Source organism: Mytilus galloprovincialis, chromosome 8 (assembly GCF_965363235.1).
Source record: "Mytilus galloprovincialis chromosome 8, xbMytGall1.hap1.1, whole genome shotgun sequence".
NCBI classification, from domain to species: Eukaryota; Metazoa; Mollusca; class Bivalvia; order Mytilida; family Mytilidae; genus Mytilus; species Mytilus galloprovincialis.
In genome coordinates this window covers 27813142-27832149 of record NC_134845.1, presented here as the reverse complement: position 1 = coordinate 27832149, position 19008 = coordinate 27813142, and the positions used below count along the sequence as shown (strand labels likewise).

At 31.8% G+C, this 19008-nt stretch overlaps 2 protein-coding genes across 3 annotated transcripts; one reads left to right on the top strand and one right to left on the bottom strand.

The window, feature by feature from the left end:
• Positions 1–34: 34 nt before the first annotated feature.
• Positions 35–10394, bottom strand: LOC143085483 (NEDD4 family-interacting protein 1-like). Its single transcript, XM_076261853.1, has 7 exons — positions 10241–10394; positions 7909–8011; positions 7415–7521; positions 4282–4372; positions 3971–4095; positions 1933–1999; positions 35–1536 (listed from the first exon to the last, which is right to left on the bottom strand). The coding sequence occupies exons 1-7, from the start codon at positions 10268–10270 to the stop codon at positions 1439–1441; spliced, it is 621 nt and encodes a 206-aa protein (XP_076117968.1). The 5' UTR covers positions 10271–10394; the 3' UTR covers positions 35–1438.
• A 95-nt stretch (positions 10395–10489) lies between these two features.
• On the top strand, positions 10490–16756 carry LOC143085478 (uncharacterized). 2 transcript variants are annotated; one of them, XM_076261843.1, is made up of 2 exons: positions 10490–10593; positions 13039–16756. In XM_076261843.1, the coding sequence occupies exon 2, from the start codon at positions 13053–13055 to the stop codon at positions 14331–14333; it is 1281 nt and encodes a 426-aa protein (XP_076117958.1). In that variant the 5' UTR covers positions 10490–10593; positions 13039–13052; the 3' UTR covers positions 14334–16756. The 2 variants fall into 2 exon arrangements, with proteins under 2 accessions (XP_076117958.1, XP_076117960.1); XM_076261845.1 differs by lacking the exon at positions 10490–10593 and adding an exon at positions 10608–10682.
• Positions 16757–19008: the final 2252 nt, after the last annotated feature.

Below are 19008 nucleotides of genomic sequence, written 5' to 3'. Positions count from 1 at the left end.
AACTATAGTAGGAAGTCAAGAAATAAGACATAAACCCATGAGCTCTAAAATTTTATTCTGGAATAGAAAACCACAATACAATATTCTTAGTAATTACATAAATCACAAGCTTTAGTGTTTTTTTTAAATCAAATATCTTTGGTTATAAATTTCGTATAATTTAAATATAAAAATTTCAGAAACAGAAATGTATCACAGATTTTATCCTTTTTTCGAAATCTAAAACTGAGATTAAATTATCATCGTATTAGTAACACAAATTTCATAAGAAACTTCAAATGGATATAACACGTCAAAGTGGGTTTTTTTTGCCCAAACATGACCAAAACATTAAAAATACACAGTTTTTTGTACTTTAATTATATCTTAAATTTTAGATTCTAAAAGAGAAAATAATTACGACGTAATATCAACATTAAAACTGTACTGTATGCAAATATGAATGTTTTACCACAAAATTGATTTAACCATGACGAGAAAAGTAAAAATTGTTTCTAAATTCAATGGTCCATTTACTGATGATATATAATAACCCCACAAACCACATATAAATTTTAATGTTATATTTTATGAAAGATTTTCAACTAAATAACCATAAAGTACTATCCAGTACAATTTCTATTTTTTTTACAACAAATACAAGTTAAAAACAACAATGTAGAATAATCCCACAAAAGAACTTTATATAAAAGTAAGCACCCAATGTAGGAGACTTAAATATGATTAAGAAAAAAATATCTATTATGAACAGTAAAATATCAACAACATAGATACAATGGCAAAAGATGAAATCTCACTACTTAAAAAGAGAAAGGATAAAACTGTACCTTGCATACATATATATCAGATTTCATTATGTATTTGTGTGCAAGAAGGCATATTTATTTCTCAATGTCCATCTCCCAGTAAATATAATTCAAGATAAATCTTAACCACATCCAAGGATAATGTTATTCTTTAAATGATTATTAACAACTCTTATATAGTTTAATATGATTATCAAAATTTCTATCTGAGAATAAATATCAAGAATTCTATTATAGAACAGCTCTGCAATTAAAGTTTTAAAGAAATATTAACCCTATCATAAAAGATTTTAATGTGTGTTACCTTTTTCACAATTCTATAAAAGACAGGTAAAAAAGATCACATACATAATTTACACACTTTGAATATCTCTTTCAAAATTTGCAACTAATGGTACTTATTTTCAATTTGATAACAAAAAAATAAATGATTGAAAAGGCAATTCTGTCCATATAAACTGTGAAATATTTTTTGCAACATTGCACATCATTTGAATGGAAAACCCCTTAGTTCATAACCTTGTAAATTTGATAACATTCAATTAAATCTAGACCTTGACATAAGTTTTCTAAATAATTAGAAAATTACTACTACACAATCAAAGGGTACCAATTTTACAAAGTTTGTCCAATTATAAAGTGAACATATATCCTCTCTGTTGCCTGGATCTATGCCAGTCATACTTTACTTTAGCATAATGGATAGCTCCTCTCAAGAATACAAACAGACCTGTAAAAAAATATATTTTAAATATACACAATGATAGATTAATAGCCATAAACTAAAATGTTGTTAGTTTAAACACTTGACTGAGAGAATTTCACAACATGGTTGTATAAAACATGAATGAGAAGATGGTTCTTAATTGATTGAGCACCTAGGCCTACCTTTTCTTTTTGCCTAACAGTACTCTTATGCTATTTCCCGTCAATACATTTTTTGGCATATGATTGTAATATTTTGTTGAAATATAACTGTTTGAAACTATAAATAATGTAAAAAAAGTTTCATATAATTTATGCAAATAATTGTAATACTTAGTTGAAATATAAGTGTTTGAAACTATTAATCATGTAAAGTTTCATCACTTTTTAGAGTAAATAAAATAACGTCAAATTAACATACCACATAACATTAAAAGCCACCAGATAAATGAGTCTTCCTGTGCGTACCCCTCGGCCCACTTATTGTGCTGAAAGTAATAAATTACAATAATAGATAATCAATATACTTTTTATTCATGCAAAAGTTAAACATATGTTAAATATTACAATAAAGTCGGTAGAATTATTTCTTTTGTTTTCTGTCTTTCTCAAATAAGCAGTAGATTATAAAAGCGTAAGAGTTATAAATGGAAGAGCTCTCCAATGGCAGTTTGGGAGAATTATGTTCCAATCAATCTTAATCCAACAGATTTGTCACTAGCTCTTTGACTAACTTGCAGTTTTAAAATGCCAAAGTTGCAGAAAACTGTAGACTAAGAATAAATGGAGATTCAGAACCTATAAGGGTTTAATTCATTGAAGTATGGGTTCTGTCTTCATTTTTGACTACCTATTCTTTACACTGAAGCTTTACACAGAAATGTGGATTTATTTTTAGGTGACCTTTAACTTGAAAATTCAAAGGTCCTGCTGCAACTTTCATTATCTAAAGCAAATGTGAACCTCTAGGCTGTATATACTAATGGAAAAGCAATCCAACACCACAATAGAACCAGAAAAGACATATTTACGTTAATATATTTGTACATTCATAGCCAATTAAACCATCAATAATGCTACACAAACAATGACATTTTCAATTGCTATTGAAAGCATACAAAGGGAAGTAATCCATTTTTCCTTGAATTCCCTGTCAAATAAATTAAAAGTTTTGGAACTTAAAAAAAAAAAATCATTACAGCAAAATGACTTGAGTGTGTAAGTAAAGTTATATCTTTGGCTAGCATGCTTGTAAGCTGAACCAGGAAATCATGTTTAGGTTAGTAACAACCTTCCTTTAGTAGTCTAGTCCTACACACAGATAGATTGGTTATCATTGGGACTAGTTTACTTTAGCGAGCAAGCTTACCAACACACTCAAGTCATTTTGCTGTTACTGAACTACGTTTGTTGGTTTGTGTGCACTTGAATTCATTATTTAATTATGAGATGAGACAAAAATACGAAGGAGTAGGTCCAGTAAGGCCCCTTTTTGGACCCAAAATATAGCAGTTTTACGAAATTGTTAAAATGTAAACTTTTAGTTATTTATTGGACAGTAGAATGCTTCTGCTACATAAATATGGGCTGTTTTTTTACCATAAAATGCATATTTATATGGGTACTAGCACCATTAAGTCATGCTAAATTACTGAAATCTTCACAATTCTAGCATTTTAGTTAAATTTTAGATGGTTTCCATGTAAAACAAAAGTGGCCACATTCGTATTTATCCTTAATATTGAAATGTAAGTGGTATTTGATGATAATACATAACATATATAAAGGTTGAGGCTGAACAGGGATGTCTCCACTTTCATTTTTGACCAAAACCATCTGAAAAGTGACATTTTTTGGCATATTTGGTAGATTTTTCATATTTGACTCTTTGAGCTTGAATCAGATTGTTTTTAATGACTAAATCAGTTAAAATTTTTCACATAAACTTATTGATCAAATGAAAGAGACACTTCAGTGATTAAAAAGTGGTCAAAATCTTTCGTCAGATGAACCTGAAATTTGAGGCCAAAATCGGTCCTTACCAGACCTACTCCTTTCATGTAACAGTAGATTTAGCTGTGAATTTCCTCAAATAAATAGGATACTGGTAATTGTGTAATTGAAGAATTAAGTCAAGTTAATATGCCTATCCCATGTCAGGAACATCTATGGTTATGTGTGTGTTTAATCCTTTCAGGTATTGAGCGTTAATAGTTCTTTGAAAGACTCTCATAAATGTACTCACAATTGTCTGAACCCTTAGTGATTAAAACCTTGAGATATATGGTATTAACATTTGTTCATTTTTGAAGACTTTCTACTAACTACTTCTTTTCTTAGGAGATGCATATGAATAATATTTTTTCAGTATAGCTATTAGTGGACTTAGAAACAGTTACTTTCTGAAATTCCATCTCTTCTTTTTGTTAATAATTTTATGTCACATAAATTAGACAAACCTTGAAAATTGCCACCCATTTTACAATGGAAAGTCCTAGTCCAGACAATGCTCCACATCGTCCTGCTATGGTGTTGAAGAAACAGATAGCAAATAATAGTCCAATCCAGTTAAAAAAGAAGGCCACTGAAAAAAAGTGTAATTTAGTTTTAAGATAAGGTTAGGAAACTAATAGCTACACAACAAACACAAAACACCACTAGTTGTTAAATAAATTTCATGATAATTTATATGCTGTGATATAAAATGTAATCTTACTGACTATAAAACAAAATCTTTAACTTCCCATTATTGAACAAAAGTAGTACTTACAGACAAATGCACAAAGGAACATGCTATCTGTGCCAATAATATCTCTGGAAACCTCCCTATCACTGAGAACTGGCCGAGATTCACCACCAATCTGTAAAAAGGAAATTACGGTAAATTGAACAATCTGATTAACTTTCACCAATGGAACCAGGTGCTCCCCAGGGCGCAGCTTTATACGACCGCAGAGGTCAAACCCTGAACGGTTGGGGCAAGTATGAACACAACATTCGAGCTGTGATTAAATAGTTGACACAGCATAGGTTTCTGACACAGAATGAATGTGGTTTTATGAACTTAAATTTTTTTTTGGCTTTTGAGCAATTCACTATGCTGTTGAACATTAATCCTCCCAAAAAAAAAATATTTGAAGAAATTTTTTTTTTATTTTTTTCTGAAAAATTTACCCCCCCCCCCCCCCCCCAATTTTTTTTTCACCTCCCCCTTTCCCTTATTCCAAAAATGATCTCATTTCAAATTCTAATGGAGTTTGCAACACTAACTACTCATTTAAATACATCATAAAATATTAAAATATATAATGTCATACAGTCATGGTTAAAATTAATATTAACTAATAGTAACTTCTAAAAAAATAAATGGGGAATGTGTCCAAAGGGACACAGACGATGCCCCCGCTAGCATAGCACGTTATAAAGGGACATAACTTTAGAACTGTAAAAGTGAAGCTGCCAAAAATTGAACTTAAACTGAGTTTAGAGGTAATAAGCATATTATACGCATTTTATTAAATTTAGTTAAGACAAACTTAAGTTAAGAGAACAGAAACTAAAAAATTCTTCAATTTTTCCACTTGTAAAGGGGCATAACCCTAGAATGGTAATCAAAGTGCTTGTAATCACTGAATGGTAAAGATTGCTTTAATTTATCAATTGGTAGTAAAGTGAATATTGCATTGCATATTGTATATAGCATTGACTTAAGTTGATTCAACTACTATTCTGAACAAAGAAAGATAACTCCAATTTTCAAAGAAGATTTCATAAAGTATTGGTTTAAGGTGATTCAACAACCATTCTGGACAAAGAAAGATAACTCCAATCTATTGTCTTGAAACTAAAAAATGCTTGTTTTTTGCCCCATTTAGCCCTTCATTCCTAGACTGTTTGTCCCATAACCCTTAAAATATATCCCAACCTTCTACTTATGGTATTAAACATTGTGGTACAATTTCAGAACAATTGAAATACTTATGCACAACTTATTGTCCTGACACTAGATAAATGCTTGTTTTGGGCCCTTTTGGGCCCCTAATTCCTAAGCCTTAGAGACCATAACCCCCAAAATCAATCCCAAGCTTCCTTTTGTGTTTATAAACATTGTGTTAAAGATTTATTGATTTCTATCTTCTTATACTAAAGTTGTCCTGACACTAGATGAATGCTTGTTTTGTGCCCCTTTGGACACCTAATTCCTAAACCCTAGGGACATTAACTCCCAAAATCAATCCCAAGCTTTTTTTTGTGGTTATAAACATTGTGTTAAAGTTTATTGATTTCTATTTACTTATATTCAAGTTATTATCCGGAAACCATCCGTCTTCTGACGACGCTGACGCAACGTGATACCAATATACATGTACGACCGCAAAAAATTTTTGCGGTCATATAAAAATCAGTATATAAATATTGCTTTTGAAATATATATGGTATTGATAATGTCTCCAAAGTACAGTAAATTATTGCAATTTTGTCATTTAAGACTAACAGGGGTTCAAATTAACATTTGGTACTGGAAGGTCCAGGACCTTTGACACTCAAAACTGAAAGGTCCACAACCTAAATTGCAGGTCCTACTTTTACTTGAAATATTTTATAACACAGTAAGATACAAAATTATTGTGCCTTTGGTGTTAGGTTATCTTGTTACATTGTCAGTGTCACTGTTGTATAATATGTTCAATAAACTAATAAATATAATTGTCTTGTATATTATGAATTCATATTATCTTTATTTTTTTTTATTTGGTAGGGTGTCACTGTTGGTAGGTGTGTTGTAACCAAGATTAGTAATTAATTACTAATTATATCATTACCTCAGGGCTCACACTACTTCAACTCGATTTTAAAAGTCCACTAGAGCTTGTTACTTTGTTACATTGTATCATATCATTACCTCAGGGCTCACACTACTTCAACTCGATTTTAAAAGTCCACTAGAGCTTGTTACTTTGTTACATTGTATCATATCTAGTTGCACTATTTTTGATAATAAAGTACGAAACTTCCAGCTATTTACAGGCCCCTAAAAATTGAGGAGAAATTACCCCTTGGAATTGCAGTAATTTGTTTACACTTTAAAAACATCTGCATGTCATATCCACATGTATTAATGATAAAAGAAAAATGCTGTCACATTGTATTGGATGTTGACATGGAAATTTGTCAACTAAAAAACTTATTAAGTAATTTTGAGTTTCAACCTAAAATATTTTCTGGTCTTTCTTTCTTTTCCATATATCTTTTGGTTTTCAATTCTAGTGATTATATTTCATAATCTTAGATGTATTTTGTCACAACTTCAAGCCTGACATTATTTTTTTTATTGTATTTGATCGGCAAACCCGGAATTACCCTTATCCGTCCCGGAAACTGATCCGGTATTGTAATTATCTTCATTTCCGGTTTATATATGGCATCCATTGTTTTTCTATGTTGATGTTGTCAGTCAGATACGATTTCACTCGGATTTACAAATTACTTTTTAACGATTTTCGGTATAAAATTAGCGGTTGGATAAAATGAATATTGCTGTCATGAATAATAAAGATGAGAATTTATTTTGAGATCGTTTATTTGGAAATTTTGATAAAAAGGTCTGCGAAGTTATTTTTTATTTTCTTTCAAATTGAAGGTCCGTCGGGCGTAGCTAGTAACCAAAACGAAGGTCCGCTTGCAAAAGTGGAAGGTCGCGGACCTCGGACCACCGTTAATTTGAACCCCTGAAGACTAAAATGCATTTTAATTTGGGCGATATTTCGAAAAATGCTGTTTATTCATATGTCAATTTCAAAATGCGATTTTTAATTATAGTGATTATAACCATTTTTTTCTCAATATCAAAATCATCACAATAATTTACAGTACTTGATAGTGAAAAAGAAATATATATCTACCTCTGGATCTGGGTGTCCTTTAGTTCTCTCTGCCTCTTCATAACTGGGTAATGAAGTAGCTTCTACATATGTGGGCAGTTTCATATTCTGTGCTGATTCAGCCTGGTCTGAAATATATATCCGTATTGGTTTTGTTACTTTCGTAATTTCCATTTAAATATTAAAAAAAAAAAACAATATATATCTTAAACTCCCAATGTAAGCTCTTAAAAAAGTATTGTTGACGGGAAGACAACTATTATTTGTTTTATGATACATTGATTATTGCCTGCTGGTTTTTCAAATAACTTTATACATTTTTATATGTGTCTATCTCAATTTCTTGAGCTAGTAGTCCAGTGGTCATTGTTGTACAGCTTTTTTATTCAATCTGTATCAATAATTTTTTTGGTATGCATCCTTCTTTATTACATTGATTACTTTGTGTTGATTTTCTATTGTGAAAAATATTCACCAACCTTTTATTTATTCTTCTTTGTATAATTATGACATACCTGATGAAGCTTGGTGTTGATTGGTTCCAGGATAAGCTGGAGGAGGTTCCACCATTGTCAAAGTCACTGGTTCGGCTGGAACCCTTTCATCTTCACCAACCAACTAAAATACAGATCCATATATTTATGGTTAACAGACAGAAAGCCACAGGACAAAAAGTCACAGGACATAAAGTCACAAATTTGATATGACAAAAAGTCACAAATAATTTGTTGACAATATTGTTTGTATATATGAGAGAAAGATATTGAAATATTTTCTTTTTGTAACATATATTTATTTTTAAGTTTAGACAGTTGTTCATAAGCCTTGATAAATGGAAATTTATTAAAATTTAATCATGCACAGGTTATATTTCTTGGCAGAATAAAGCCATTTATTTACCAATCCACTTTGACAATTGGTTTTCATTACAATTATTTGATCATTATTGACATAGATGCCAACCCCCTTTTGACACAATCAGTAACGTTTTACAAAATTGAACCTTGGTGACCGGGAATCTGTAACAATTCTACTTTGACCGTAATAGCATAGTTTTGATCGCAAAAAACTGAAAATTTACAGACAAATCGTAATGGTTGGCATCTATGTATTGATATTTAATGAATAAAATTTTAATTACATACAACATATTTCTTCCTACAAACAGTTCAAGACAAAACAAACAAAAAATGTTAAAATTAGTGTTTTTCTTGTTGAAAGAAAAATCATTTCAAAACTGAATTGTGACTTTTTGTCCTGTGACTTTCTGTCCTACATTCTTATTTATGATTATGTTATCTAAATACAATTCTAGGCAATCATGATGGCATATAAATTCAGTACAGATTCATGTAGATGTATAATCTTTAAAATGCATGTAAATTTAAGTGTTATACTTTTTTGTTTGTTTTCAGTGTTACTTTTAATTAGTAAGAAGTGATTCAAACTGCAAAACTTTTTAGCAATAAGTATAGTGAAAGGATAAACCCTTCTCATTAAGCACAGTTAACTTATAAGGTGCTACATATGGCAAGCCATTGTGGAACTTATTCCCTATGTTTAAAATTTTGAAAAAACTACAAAATCCCAATTTGTGACAAAACCTCTATATTTTATATAGATTAGACATTTGGTTTTCCTGTTTGAATGGTTTTACACTAGTAATTTTGGGGCCCTTTATAGCTTGTTTAGTTGTGAGCCAAGGCTCCGTGTTGAAGGCCGTACATTGACCTATAATGGTTTACTTTTTTTTAAATTGTTATTTGGATGGAGAGTTGTCTCATTGGCACTCACACCACATCTTCCTGTATCTATGTATGTACTTTGAGATTCCGCAAATTTAGACGCACCCCTTGATTGACTGCAAGGGTACAGTGGATCCATGTACACTCCCTAAGGATTAATGGAGATGTGTCCTTTACAATATTATCCCACCACCAGAACAATCCCCACCCAACACCGCCCAAGGGAGCGTGTAGGACACCAGGAAATCTGTTATTATGGTGGAGGAAGCCGAAGTACTTGGAGAGAACCACAGGGCCACTCAGTGGAAACAGACAAACCAGAGAGATATCAGAAGATTGATCTCCAGGTCAAAGTAGGGGACAACTTTGACCAACCGAGGCCCCCAAAGTACCCATTCTAGTTTTAAACTCTGGTCTGGGTACCAGAGATGTGTGTGAGAGGGTGAAAATTACTCTTCTGATGTACTGATATTTTTAGCACCCCAAGTGAGAATCGAACTCGGGACCTTCAGCGCTATAGCCATCGGTCTTCACCACTAGACCACGAACTCACATATGATGAAAAGCTCCAAGAGACACGAGAAAATAGACGGAACCCCACAGCAACACTTCGGGTAATAACAATGTCAGATTCCAACATACAAAATAATCTTGGATTATGTGAAGGTCAGGATTATACAGTGCAAACACAATGAAAGGTAGGACAGTAGTTGATTTTTGGAATGGTATTTGATTCCACTTGATGAAAAACCTCATCTTGAATGAATGTTAGTTTTCAAAAAAATTTCAACCAAAAACATTGTGCCAATTTTACGTGACAGCGGCATAGTGAACACCCATCTTTTCCAAAATAACTCCATAAGTTATTTCTGGCCATACTGGAATTTTATTGTAATCATAAAAGTATATCAAAATATGTATCAGTAACAACAGTTTTGATTTGTGTAACACATATTGCTTGAATTAATAACTCTCAAAATTTCATTAGCTAATGGGTGTATCTTGTCAAACACAACAATCTCAACATATTTATCGACTGTACAACATAATAAAACACAATAAAGAATAAAACATCTACATATTTAGGCACAAGGACACATACAACTTCATAGCGGACGTTAGAGCGTTCCATTGAGACGCTCGTTTATGTATTTGTTCTGTTTATTTTCTGCTGTTAATTTGTCAGTATCAGTAAAAAATGGCGATCTGTGGCGAAATGAAAAAATCCGAGAATTTCGGATACGTCTACTGGTCCTGTATGTTTACATTTGTTTTGAAAAGAGTAAACCAATCGTAGTAACAATACAGGTTTAAAGAACCAGTAATTATGTACGACTGGTTTAAAGTGATCTGGTAGCCCATAAATTGACAGCCAACAAACTTTGAGTTGTCAGGTGCTGGGAGAATGCACACATTTATTGACCTAGATATACATAAAATATGCCAGTGTTTTCAGTAAGTAACCCAAATATTTGCAGCTTTTGTTGTGCATAATATTTAGGAATGCAAGATGGATAACTAAAACCAAACAAAAAATTTTACAGGTCAGAAACTGCAGTCAGCTGCTTTTATAAAGGTTAACATTGTATACATTTAGAAGTTGAAAACAGCTGATATCTTCTTTGTCACGCATTGAACATGCTCATATCACAATAACATATATTTTTTTTCACTTGACATGAGCTGCTACAATGGCTACAAATTATAGACGAGGCTGTGAGTATGCTTCTGCTATTTATATGTACAAATATATAATAATATTTCAAAGTTCTGCAAAATGTTTTTTTAACATATAAAATTGAAAAATTATTGATTGTGATTGCCAGTTTGTCATTTTGCCACATAACATGGGACATAATGTTAGTTTACTCAAGGATTTGTATAGTCCAACTATACAAATCCTTGGTTTACTGTTAAGAATCAACTGAAAAATTATAATGAGGGTGGTAAAGGGGGGTGCTTGCACAAAAAAAACGAGAAATAAGACATTATTTCATGTTGAACTGAAATAGTTTCTGTAATGAACGTTGCACGAAAAATAAATACTTTTATGTGAACCTTTTATGACTGAGTCACTGTCTTCTTGTATATATTTACTCTTTGTTTTACTTGATATTCCCGATTTAGTATACACATTTATGATATAATTGGTTTACGGCTTTTAAAAAATTATTTCTTGCCAAGTGTTTGAATTTTATTTGAAAAATACCGAGCACGCAAAATAAGACTTTGAAAATCACGATGCATGTAAAATTAAATAAGCAGAACACGTTGAACGAGGCACCCGTCTTGCACGACTGAACGTCAAATAAAAAAGTAAAAACACGTTGAACGTGCAATGAAAAACGGCGATCATGTTGCACGAAAATAACCCTTTACCACCCTCTATAATCATTGAGGATTACATTTATTTATGGTTGTTGCTTTAATACTAGGAAGGTTAATCAAGTTAGATTTTATAGAAAACAGGAAAATCTACAGCCTCAGCCTTCACTTTCTTTTCATAAATTTGACAATTCAGTCATAGAGGATTACTCAATTTACTACTACAGTGCTAGTACTGATTTCATTAAGCAAGTTTTAAAATAAAAGATATTAGTTAAACAAGTACAAATATGGGCTTATTTAAGTACATGTTATGTGACTTTTTAAGGTGCACTTGACTTTAGTGACATAAAACAAGTGTTTCTTTTTTTTTTATTGTAAATAGCATAAATAGTGTTTATGTCAACAAATACAAGGTACAAAACATGTAGTTTAACCTGGACAAACAAGTGAGTAATGTATGTTTAAAATATTAATTTAAATAGAAAATGACGATCTCTCATCTCTGCAAGAAATTCTATGGATTAACTGAAAAAATCTTGGCTTGGACCTTGGTTTGATACTAAATATCTATTTTCCAATAATGCAAAGAAGCCATTAATATAATTGTAGTGAATGATGTTTCCCCTTGCTAAATATGTTTTGAAATTGACAATTCCCTTTTATTTGGTATAGTTGTGATTTAATATTATTGAACTATTAAAATTAAATTTCCTTTCATTAACTGGACTGTTATCATCCTGAAAATGCATGAAATTTCAATTTGCCACTGGCTGTTAAGCAACAACAATCAATCAATCATTTACAAAAACGATTCAGTAGTTTTCCATAAAAAAATAGAATATTATAATTATTCTGACAGCTATTTCTTCTTTAAACTATTATTCAGAATTTTTTTGAATTATCAACATAAACATGATAAATTAGAATAAATCACAGCAGGTTTTGGGAGCTAATAATTTGATATCATCCCATTAATCATGCAACAATTACTGGATCACCTGTAGTGCAAGATTCCTTGAGAATTGAAGGTTTTCTGTAAGATCAATCTAGCATTACTTTTATTTTTTGCTGAAAATCCAAAATTAAGATATTTTGCATTGTAACATTATAGTTATACTATATATATATATCCCATATCATCATGACATGATGCTTGGAACCTTGTCTGTATTTCATATTATCTGTACATTTATATCCCTTTTTATCATGTTTATATCCCAAACAAGACATTTAGGTGAATGGTCCAACATATGTCAAAGTAAACTTTATGACAACTCAATAAACAGATCATCATCATTGATACTATTTACAATATTAGCTAGGGTGTTAGAAAGCTGTGGATTTTACAAATAACATAACTTCTAAAGTTAGTACTTTGTGGTAGCTTAATGTTTTTATAATAGGTTGCTCTTTTTTCATGCTACATGTAACAACCTTTCACGTACCAGTAAGCAAAGGGTAAAACTTTCCAAAAGTCGGTCACTATATGAAGAGATTATTTAAAAATGCAACTTGGAGAATAATTTATAACTAATAGCTAATCTTTTTTTTTTTTTTTTTATATATATATAGGAAGCAGACTCATAATGAGCAGGGAAGACATGAAATCTGACATCCATGATCTGTTAGAAGCCATATGGAAAGACTCGTTAAAGGATGTCAAAGATTTTATATCCAAAGGGGTTGATGTAAATCGAGCTGCAATCATTGAATATGAAGATTTCATGCCCCCACTTAGCTTAGCATGTCAAAGAGGCAATTTTGAAATAGCGAAATTTTTGTTTGAAAATGGAGCAGACTTATCAATACCTGGTTCAGATGGAAAAACTGCATTACATTATGTCTGTGAAGGGGACGAGCATAGAGAAGAAAAAAAGGGGGAACTTTTTAAAATCTTAAAATACTTAGTCGAACATGGAGCAAATATTGACATCAAAGATAATATGGGATGTACTCCACTATTCACAGCATGTGAAGTGGACGATATTAATATGGTGCGACTACTTATTCAGTCGAAATGTGACATAAACGTAAATACTGTGAACGGTTATTCAGCTATGAAAGTGGCCTGCAGAAATGCTAAGTTTTGGTCATATTGGCATGGCAGGGCTTTGTGCAACACTGCTACCAAAGTGGATCCAAATGAGTTCCCACCAATTCAGATTACTAAAATGCTTCTTCAGGCAAATGCTAATATGACTGATGCCACCTTATTACCAACAGCAGTGCAGTTTGGAGATCCAAATCTAGTCCGAGAACTGATAGGACTTGGTATGGACGTAAATATGCTTGATGATAATATGTGCACTCCTCTTGGCTCTGCTTGTACATCTGTCAGTGTGAAATGTGATGTAGTTAAACTTTTACTAAGTCTTGGAGCAGATGTCAATAAAGGCGGAGGGTGGAAAAAGCAAAAGCCATTAATCTTTGCGTATGTTCACAATTCAGTTGATAAAATTAGAATTCTTCTGTCATATGGTGCTAAAGTTACTCCAGAAGAAATGACCGAACTTGTTTCCTTGAGCTTCTCCAAATCAATCTTAGAAAACCCTGAAGTGATTGGACCAAATAGCAAAGAACTGTTGTCATGGCAACTACTTCTTGCTGCTGGTTTCAAACCCATCGTAAATGGGACACAACTAGAGGAGAAGGTATTTCAGCTTCAAATGTGCAGTAGCTATGATAAAATCTGTCCCTGGATTACGTCTCTATTGTCTCCGATGCTCTCTCTGAAAGAACATTGCCGACTAGCCATAAGAAACAGCATTCCTACTAGTATAGATAGTCATTTGGACGATTTGTTCCTTCCAAAACATTTGAGAGATTTTCTTAGCTTTCAAGAGTACTCATCTGTTGAAAATAGATGAAATTGATGAAATCAATTGCGTACATTATATATGCCATATTGAACTTGTTTATGATTAAGTTTTAAACATTTGTACTTAGTATAACTGTTTTAAGGTGCCATATTGTTAGAGCTGTAATGTCAGTCACTATAGTGCTATGTTTATTATACAGAATGCCATGTTAGTTTTTATGGGTCTCTCATGCAATGAGTCAAAAGTTGCAAAGACTTCACTTTTGTTTTACTTAATTATTTTGCTGCAGTTGAGGCCAAGCCTAGAGTTTATTGTTTATATGTATTCTGAATGGTTGCAAAGCTTTAAGTGTAATCTGTTTGTTGTTTTCATATTTTGCCTAATAAATATCAGTCAAATGTCTCTCTGCATGAGTACCTGTACGTGAACACTTCCTTTAAAAAACAACTAAAAATACAATTATTCAGTCTTCAAATGGTGAAAACTTTATTTTGAATTCATGTACATAAAAAAATAGATAAATGTTACATGTATATTAAGAATATTTTAAGCTTTTCCCATAAATAAGAATTTCATGTATACTATGTTCAGAGGAAAATATGAAGTTTTGTTCAATGTCGCATGGTCGATTCTTAATTACCTATAACTGTTTAACATATTTATTTTGCTATGATTGAATATTTCATAAAAATGCACATAGCAGAATAAATTGAGTTATTTCTCTGAAATATTATAACAGATTTTATTGGCACAAATATATTCTTTTAGAATTATAATATTTTGAGTTATTTCCCTTCATAAGGGTTTCAACAACATTATTTGATAGAATTTTTGCATCTTTTCATATGTAAATGAAAACAAAATGATATTCTTGTTGATTATCTATATATTCACAAACTGGCTATTTACAAACTGATGTATCTACCCGTATAGCAGGTATCTGATTGACAGTGTATACACAAGTGCCTATAGATAGTGTTAATATCTGTACTCACTCTTGCCTGTCAAATGGTGTTTGTCAAATATTTTTTTTTTTTTTAGAGCAATGGCTATCCCAGTATATTCCACAATGCTATACTATAGCTTCCTTTCATACAAAATTTTTTCCCCAAAAAATTGTGTATTACATAATTGTAAACATGCAAGAAGATAGGTTTTGCCCATTAGCAATACATATCTTAATATTGCATGATGTTGCTTGGTAATGGATGATTTATCTCCCTTTAAAACATGTTGTCATCTTTAAGCACTTATTAAGGAAAAAAATTGTCATAATTTTCACAAAAAAATGTTTTTACCCATTTTATAAAAAAATGACATACAATCATTATGTGTGTCATGATAAAGTTTCATGTACTAAGTTACCTGTTAGCTTCATTATATCACTACTGAATTTTGTGATGTTAGGGATTGTCCACAATTATACCTGCCAAGGTCACACAATGACAACTTAGAAAAAGCTAGGTACATTACCCTGTAATACATGATATAAGTTTCCATCATCATGATCATATTTAAAGGTTTGTTTTGTTAGAAAATTTATTGACTCGTTTTATGAGCTGGCTTTACATACAGTCTGAGGGGAAGTATTTAGTTATCATTAATATATATTCTAAATTCCTCTAGTTATTAGTTTTGTCTATGGTGAAATTGTAAAACAAAATAAAACCACAAGGGTGAAAGTTTATTAAATGTAATAAGCCCCTAAATGTTTTGGTGAATTAATATAACTTTAAAGACAGGTGCTTGTATTTTTTCTGAGATTTTCAGTGGTGGATCTCGAAATTTTCATAAGTGGGGGCCCACTGGCTGCCTAAGAGGGGGCCCGCTCCCATCACATTTCAGTGATTCCCTATATAATCAACCAAACTTTTTTCTCGTAAGGCCCCCCCCTAAATCCGCCTCTGATTTCGGCTGTTTAACAATGTTCAAATTGTTGATTGAATCTGGCAAGAGAAATTGTTAACTTTTACAAATATTTATACTGTAAGTGATCTTTCTTCAAAATATGAGATGACATTTGGAAACTACATTTTCGTGAACATTTTAAATATGACATTTTGATTTTTTGGGGATTGAAAAATATAAAGTTTACATTGTTAGATTTGGGGAGGGATGATTGTCAAAGTGTGTAATTAACCCCTTTCTCCCTTTTTATCAGAAATAATATGCTCAAAATCATCTTCACTTGCTGTTAAGTTTAGATCGTTTTACAATATCTGACAAATATTGGGCCATTTCCCCAAACCCTGGACCTGCTCCTTGCTTGCCTGTATAACATGCTTATAACATACAAGATTCATTAAACAATCTGTGTTTTCAAGTTGAATGCATAAATTTACTATTTATTAGGCAGAATATGATACATGTATATCTGAATATATTCAATATTTGTATAACAGAGCCAAAAATTGTAATTATTACAAGTAATTGTGATGTGAATGAATCAAAATATAAGCAATTATACTGTTGTTTTTTTAATATATAATGATTTGAAGACATTGTTGGCTGTTGTAGCTCATCACTCATTGTTGGAACCCCCCCCCCTTTTTTTTTTGGCCGATCAATGCATTTGAATGGGGTTATATAGTTGACCCCCCCCTTTTGTCCTGGGTTGGGAACCCCCCTTTTTAAAATGGCTGGATCCGCGCCTGTCATTAATGCAGATGATGACAATATACTGGAGTATTTCTATATTTTTAGAGATAACCCTGGGAGTAGTTTCTCCTTTTATTTCCCTCATGAGGGCCCTCATGGGGTTTTTGATTATGTGATTACTTGGCCGTTTTTTTAATGATTATTTGATTATTAAGCCAAATATTTCATGATTATTTGATTACCTAGGACTGTATTTTTAGTTTATGATTATTTGATTACTAAAGATAAGCAAATATTTAATGATTATGTGATTATATTGGCAAAAAAATGGTGATTATGTGATTACTAGGACCCCCCCCATGAGGGGCCTCCCTCATGAAGATATGTTTGAATAAGACCTTTGTCCCCTTAGCATTACCACCTTCTTTTAATGATGACTATCTTTAGTTCAAGAAATCCTTTGTTTGATGTTTGGTAAGATGCCAGTTTTGATCAAAGGCACTATGCAAAGAAGAGTTAACTTTCCTGGTTACAATTTTAGTATTGTTACAATGACAGCTTGTGAAAGAAAGTCTTCTGGATCTGTTTTACAGAAGTCTGTACTAAATATCACAATAGCATAACCAATTTCAGTTTTGATGATCTACATTCTAAAAATATTATCATAATTGTACAAGAAACCCTTAGTCATGACAGTAAATATGCCAATAAAATCCTAGATTCTCATCCCCCAATCTGATTTTTCAGAGTCTGATAAACTTATCATAGTTACCAGGATTGAAATTTTGTATTTGCGCCAGACCAGGGTTTTGTCTACAAAAAACTCATCAGTGACCCAAACAAGATTTTCCTGCATGAAAATGATATTTGCAAATCTGGACTCCCTAAACATGATCAAGTTAACAAGAGTGCATAGGCTGGAATGTCTCGCCTTATTTACTTACCATTGATTTTATGTTGATAGTTCAAAAGATAAAGCTTTACTACAACGATCACACAAACTTAACATGATCCAAATAAATGGATTGAAGGTCAGATAAACCAAACAAGAAATACATGTACCGTACATCTTTAAATCATTCAATAACAGCAAATATAGGTGACCTATTGCTTATAGTTTTTTAGAAAGACTTAACCAAGAAAACTAAACATTGACCAATGAATCATGAAAATGAGGTCAAGGTCACATGAACAATGCCAGGTAGACATGTTCACCTTACCATTAATCTATGCATAAAATACAGTTGATCTATTGCTTATAGTATCTAAGAAACAAACTCTCAACCATGAAAATGAGGTCAAGATCAGATGATACCTGTCAGACAGACATAATTAAAACTTACAATCCATCCATACAACAAGTATAGCAGGCCTTTTTATTTATATTAGAAGAAAAACAGGCACAGACACAATAGTTAACATTGAGCAATGAACCCTGAAAATCAGGTCATGGTCAAATGAAACCTGCAAAACTGAAATGTACATCATAAAATATTTCCATACACCAAATATAGCTGACCTATTGCATATAAATTATAATACTAGAAAAGACAAAACTTAAACCAGATGCTCTGCAGGGCGCAGCTTTATACGACCGCAGAATTGAACCCTGAACGGTTGGGGCAAGTATGGACACAACATTCAAGCTGGATTCAGCTCTAAATTTGGATTGTGATTAAATAGTTGACACAGCATAGGTTTCTGACACAGAATGAATGTGGTCTAATGAACTTAAAATTTTTGTTTTGCCTTTGAGAAATACCCTATGCAGTTGAATATTAATCCTCTCAAATAAATGTTTGAAGAATTTTTTTTTTTATTTATGAAATCTGAAATGAGAAAAATTTAACCCCCCCCCCCCCCAATTTTTTTTTCTCACATCCCCCTTTCTCTTATTCCAAAACTGATCTCAATTCAAATTTCTAATGGAGTTTGCAACAATAACTATTCATTTAAATACATCATAAAATATTAAAATGTAAAAAAGGTGCTTGTTATCACTGAACTTGGTAAGGATTGTTTTAATTTATCAGTTGGTAGTAAAAGTGAATATACATCGTATATTGTATAAAACAATGATTTAAGTTGATTCAACTAGTATTCTGGACAAAGAAAGATAACTTGT

Bases quoted from the DNA above. Each gene is read 5' to 3' on its own strand.
- LOC143085483 (XM_076261853.1), bottom strand. From the start codon at position 10,270: ATGGAACGCTCTAACGTCCGCTATGAAGTT. The intron at 7,522-7,908 runs GTATGTCATAAT...TATATATTTCAG, and splicing joins TCAACACCAAGCTTCATCAG to ACCAGGCTGAATCAGCACAG. The intron at 2,000-3,970 runs GTTTGTCTAATT...TATTACTTTCAG, and splicing joins AATGGGTGGCAATTTTCAAG to CACAATAAGTGGGCCGAGGG.
- LOC143085478 (XM_076261843.1), top strand. From the start codon at position 13,053: ATGAGCAGGGAAGACATGAAATCTGACATCCATGATCTGTTAGAAGCC.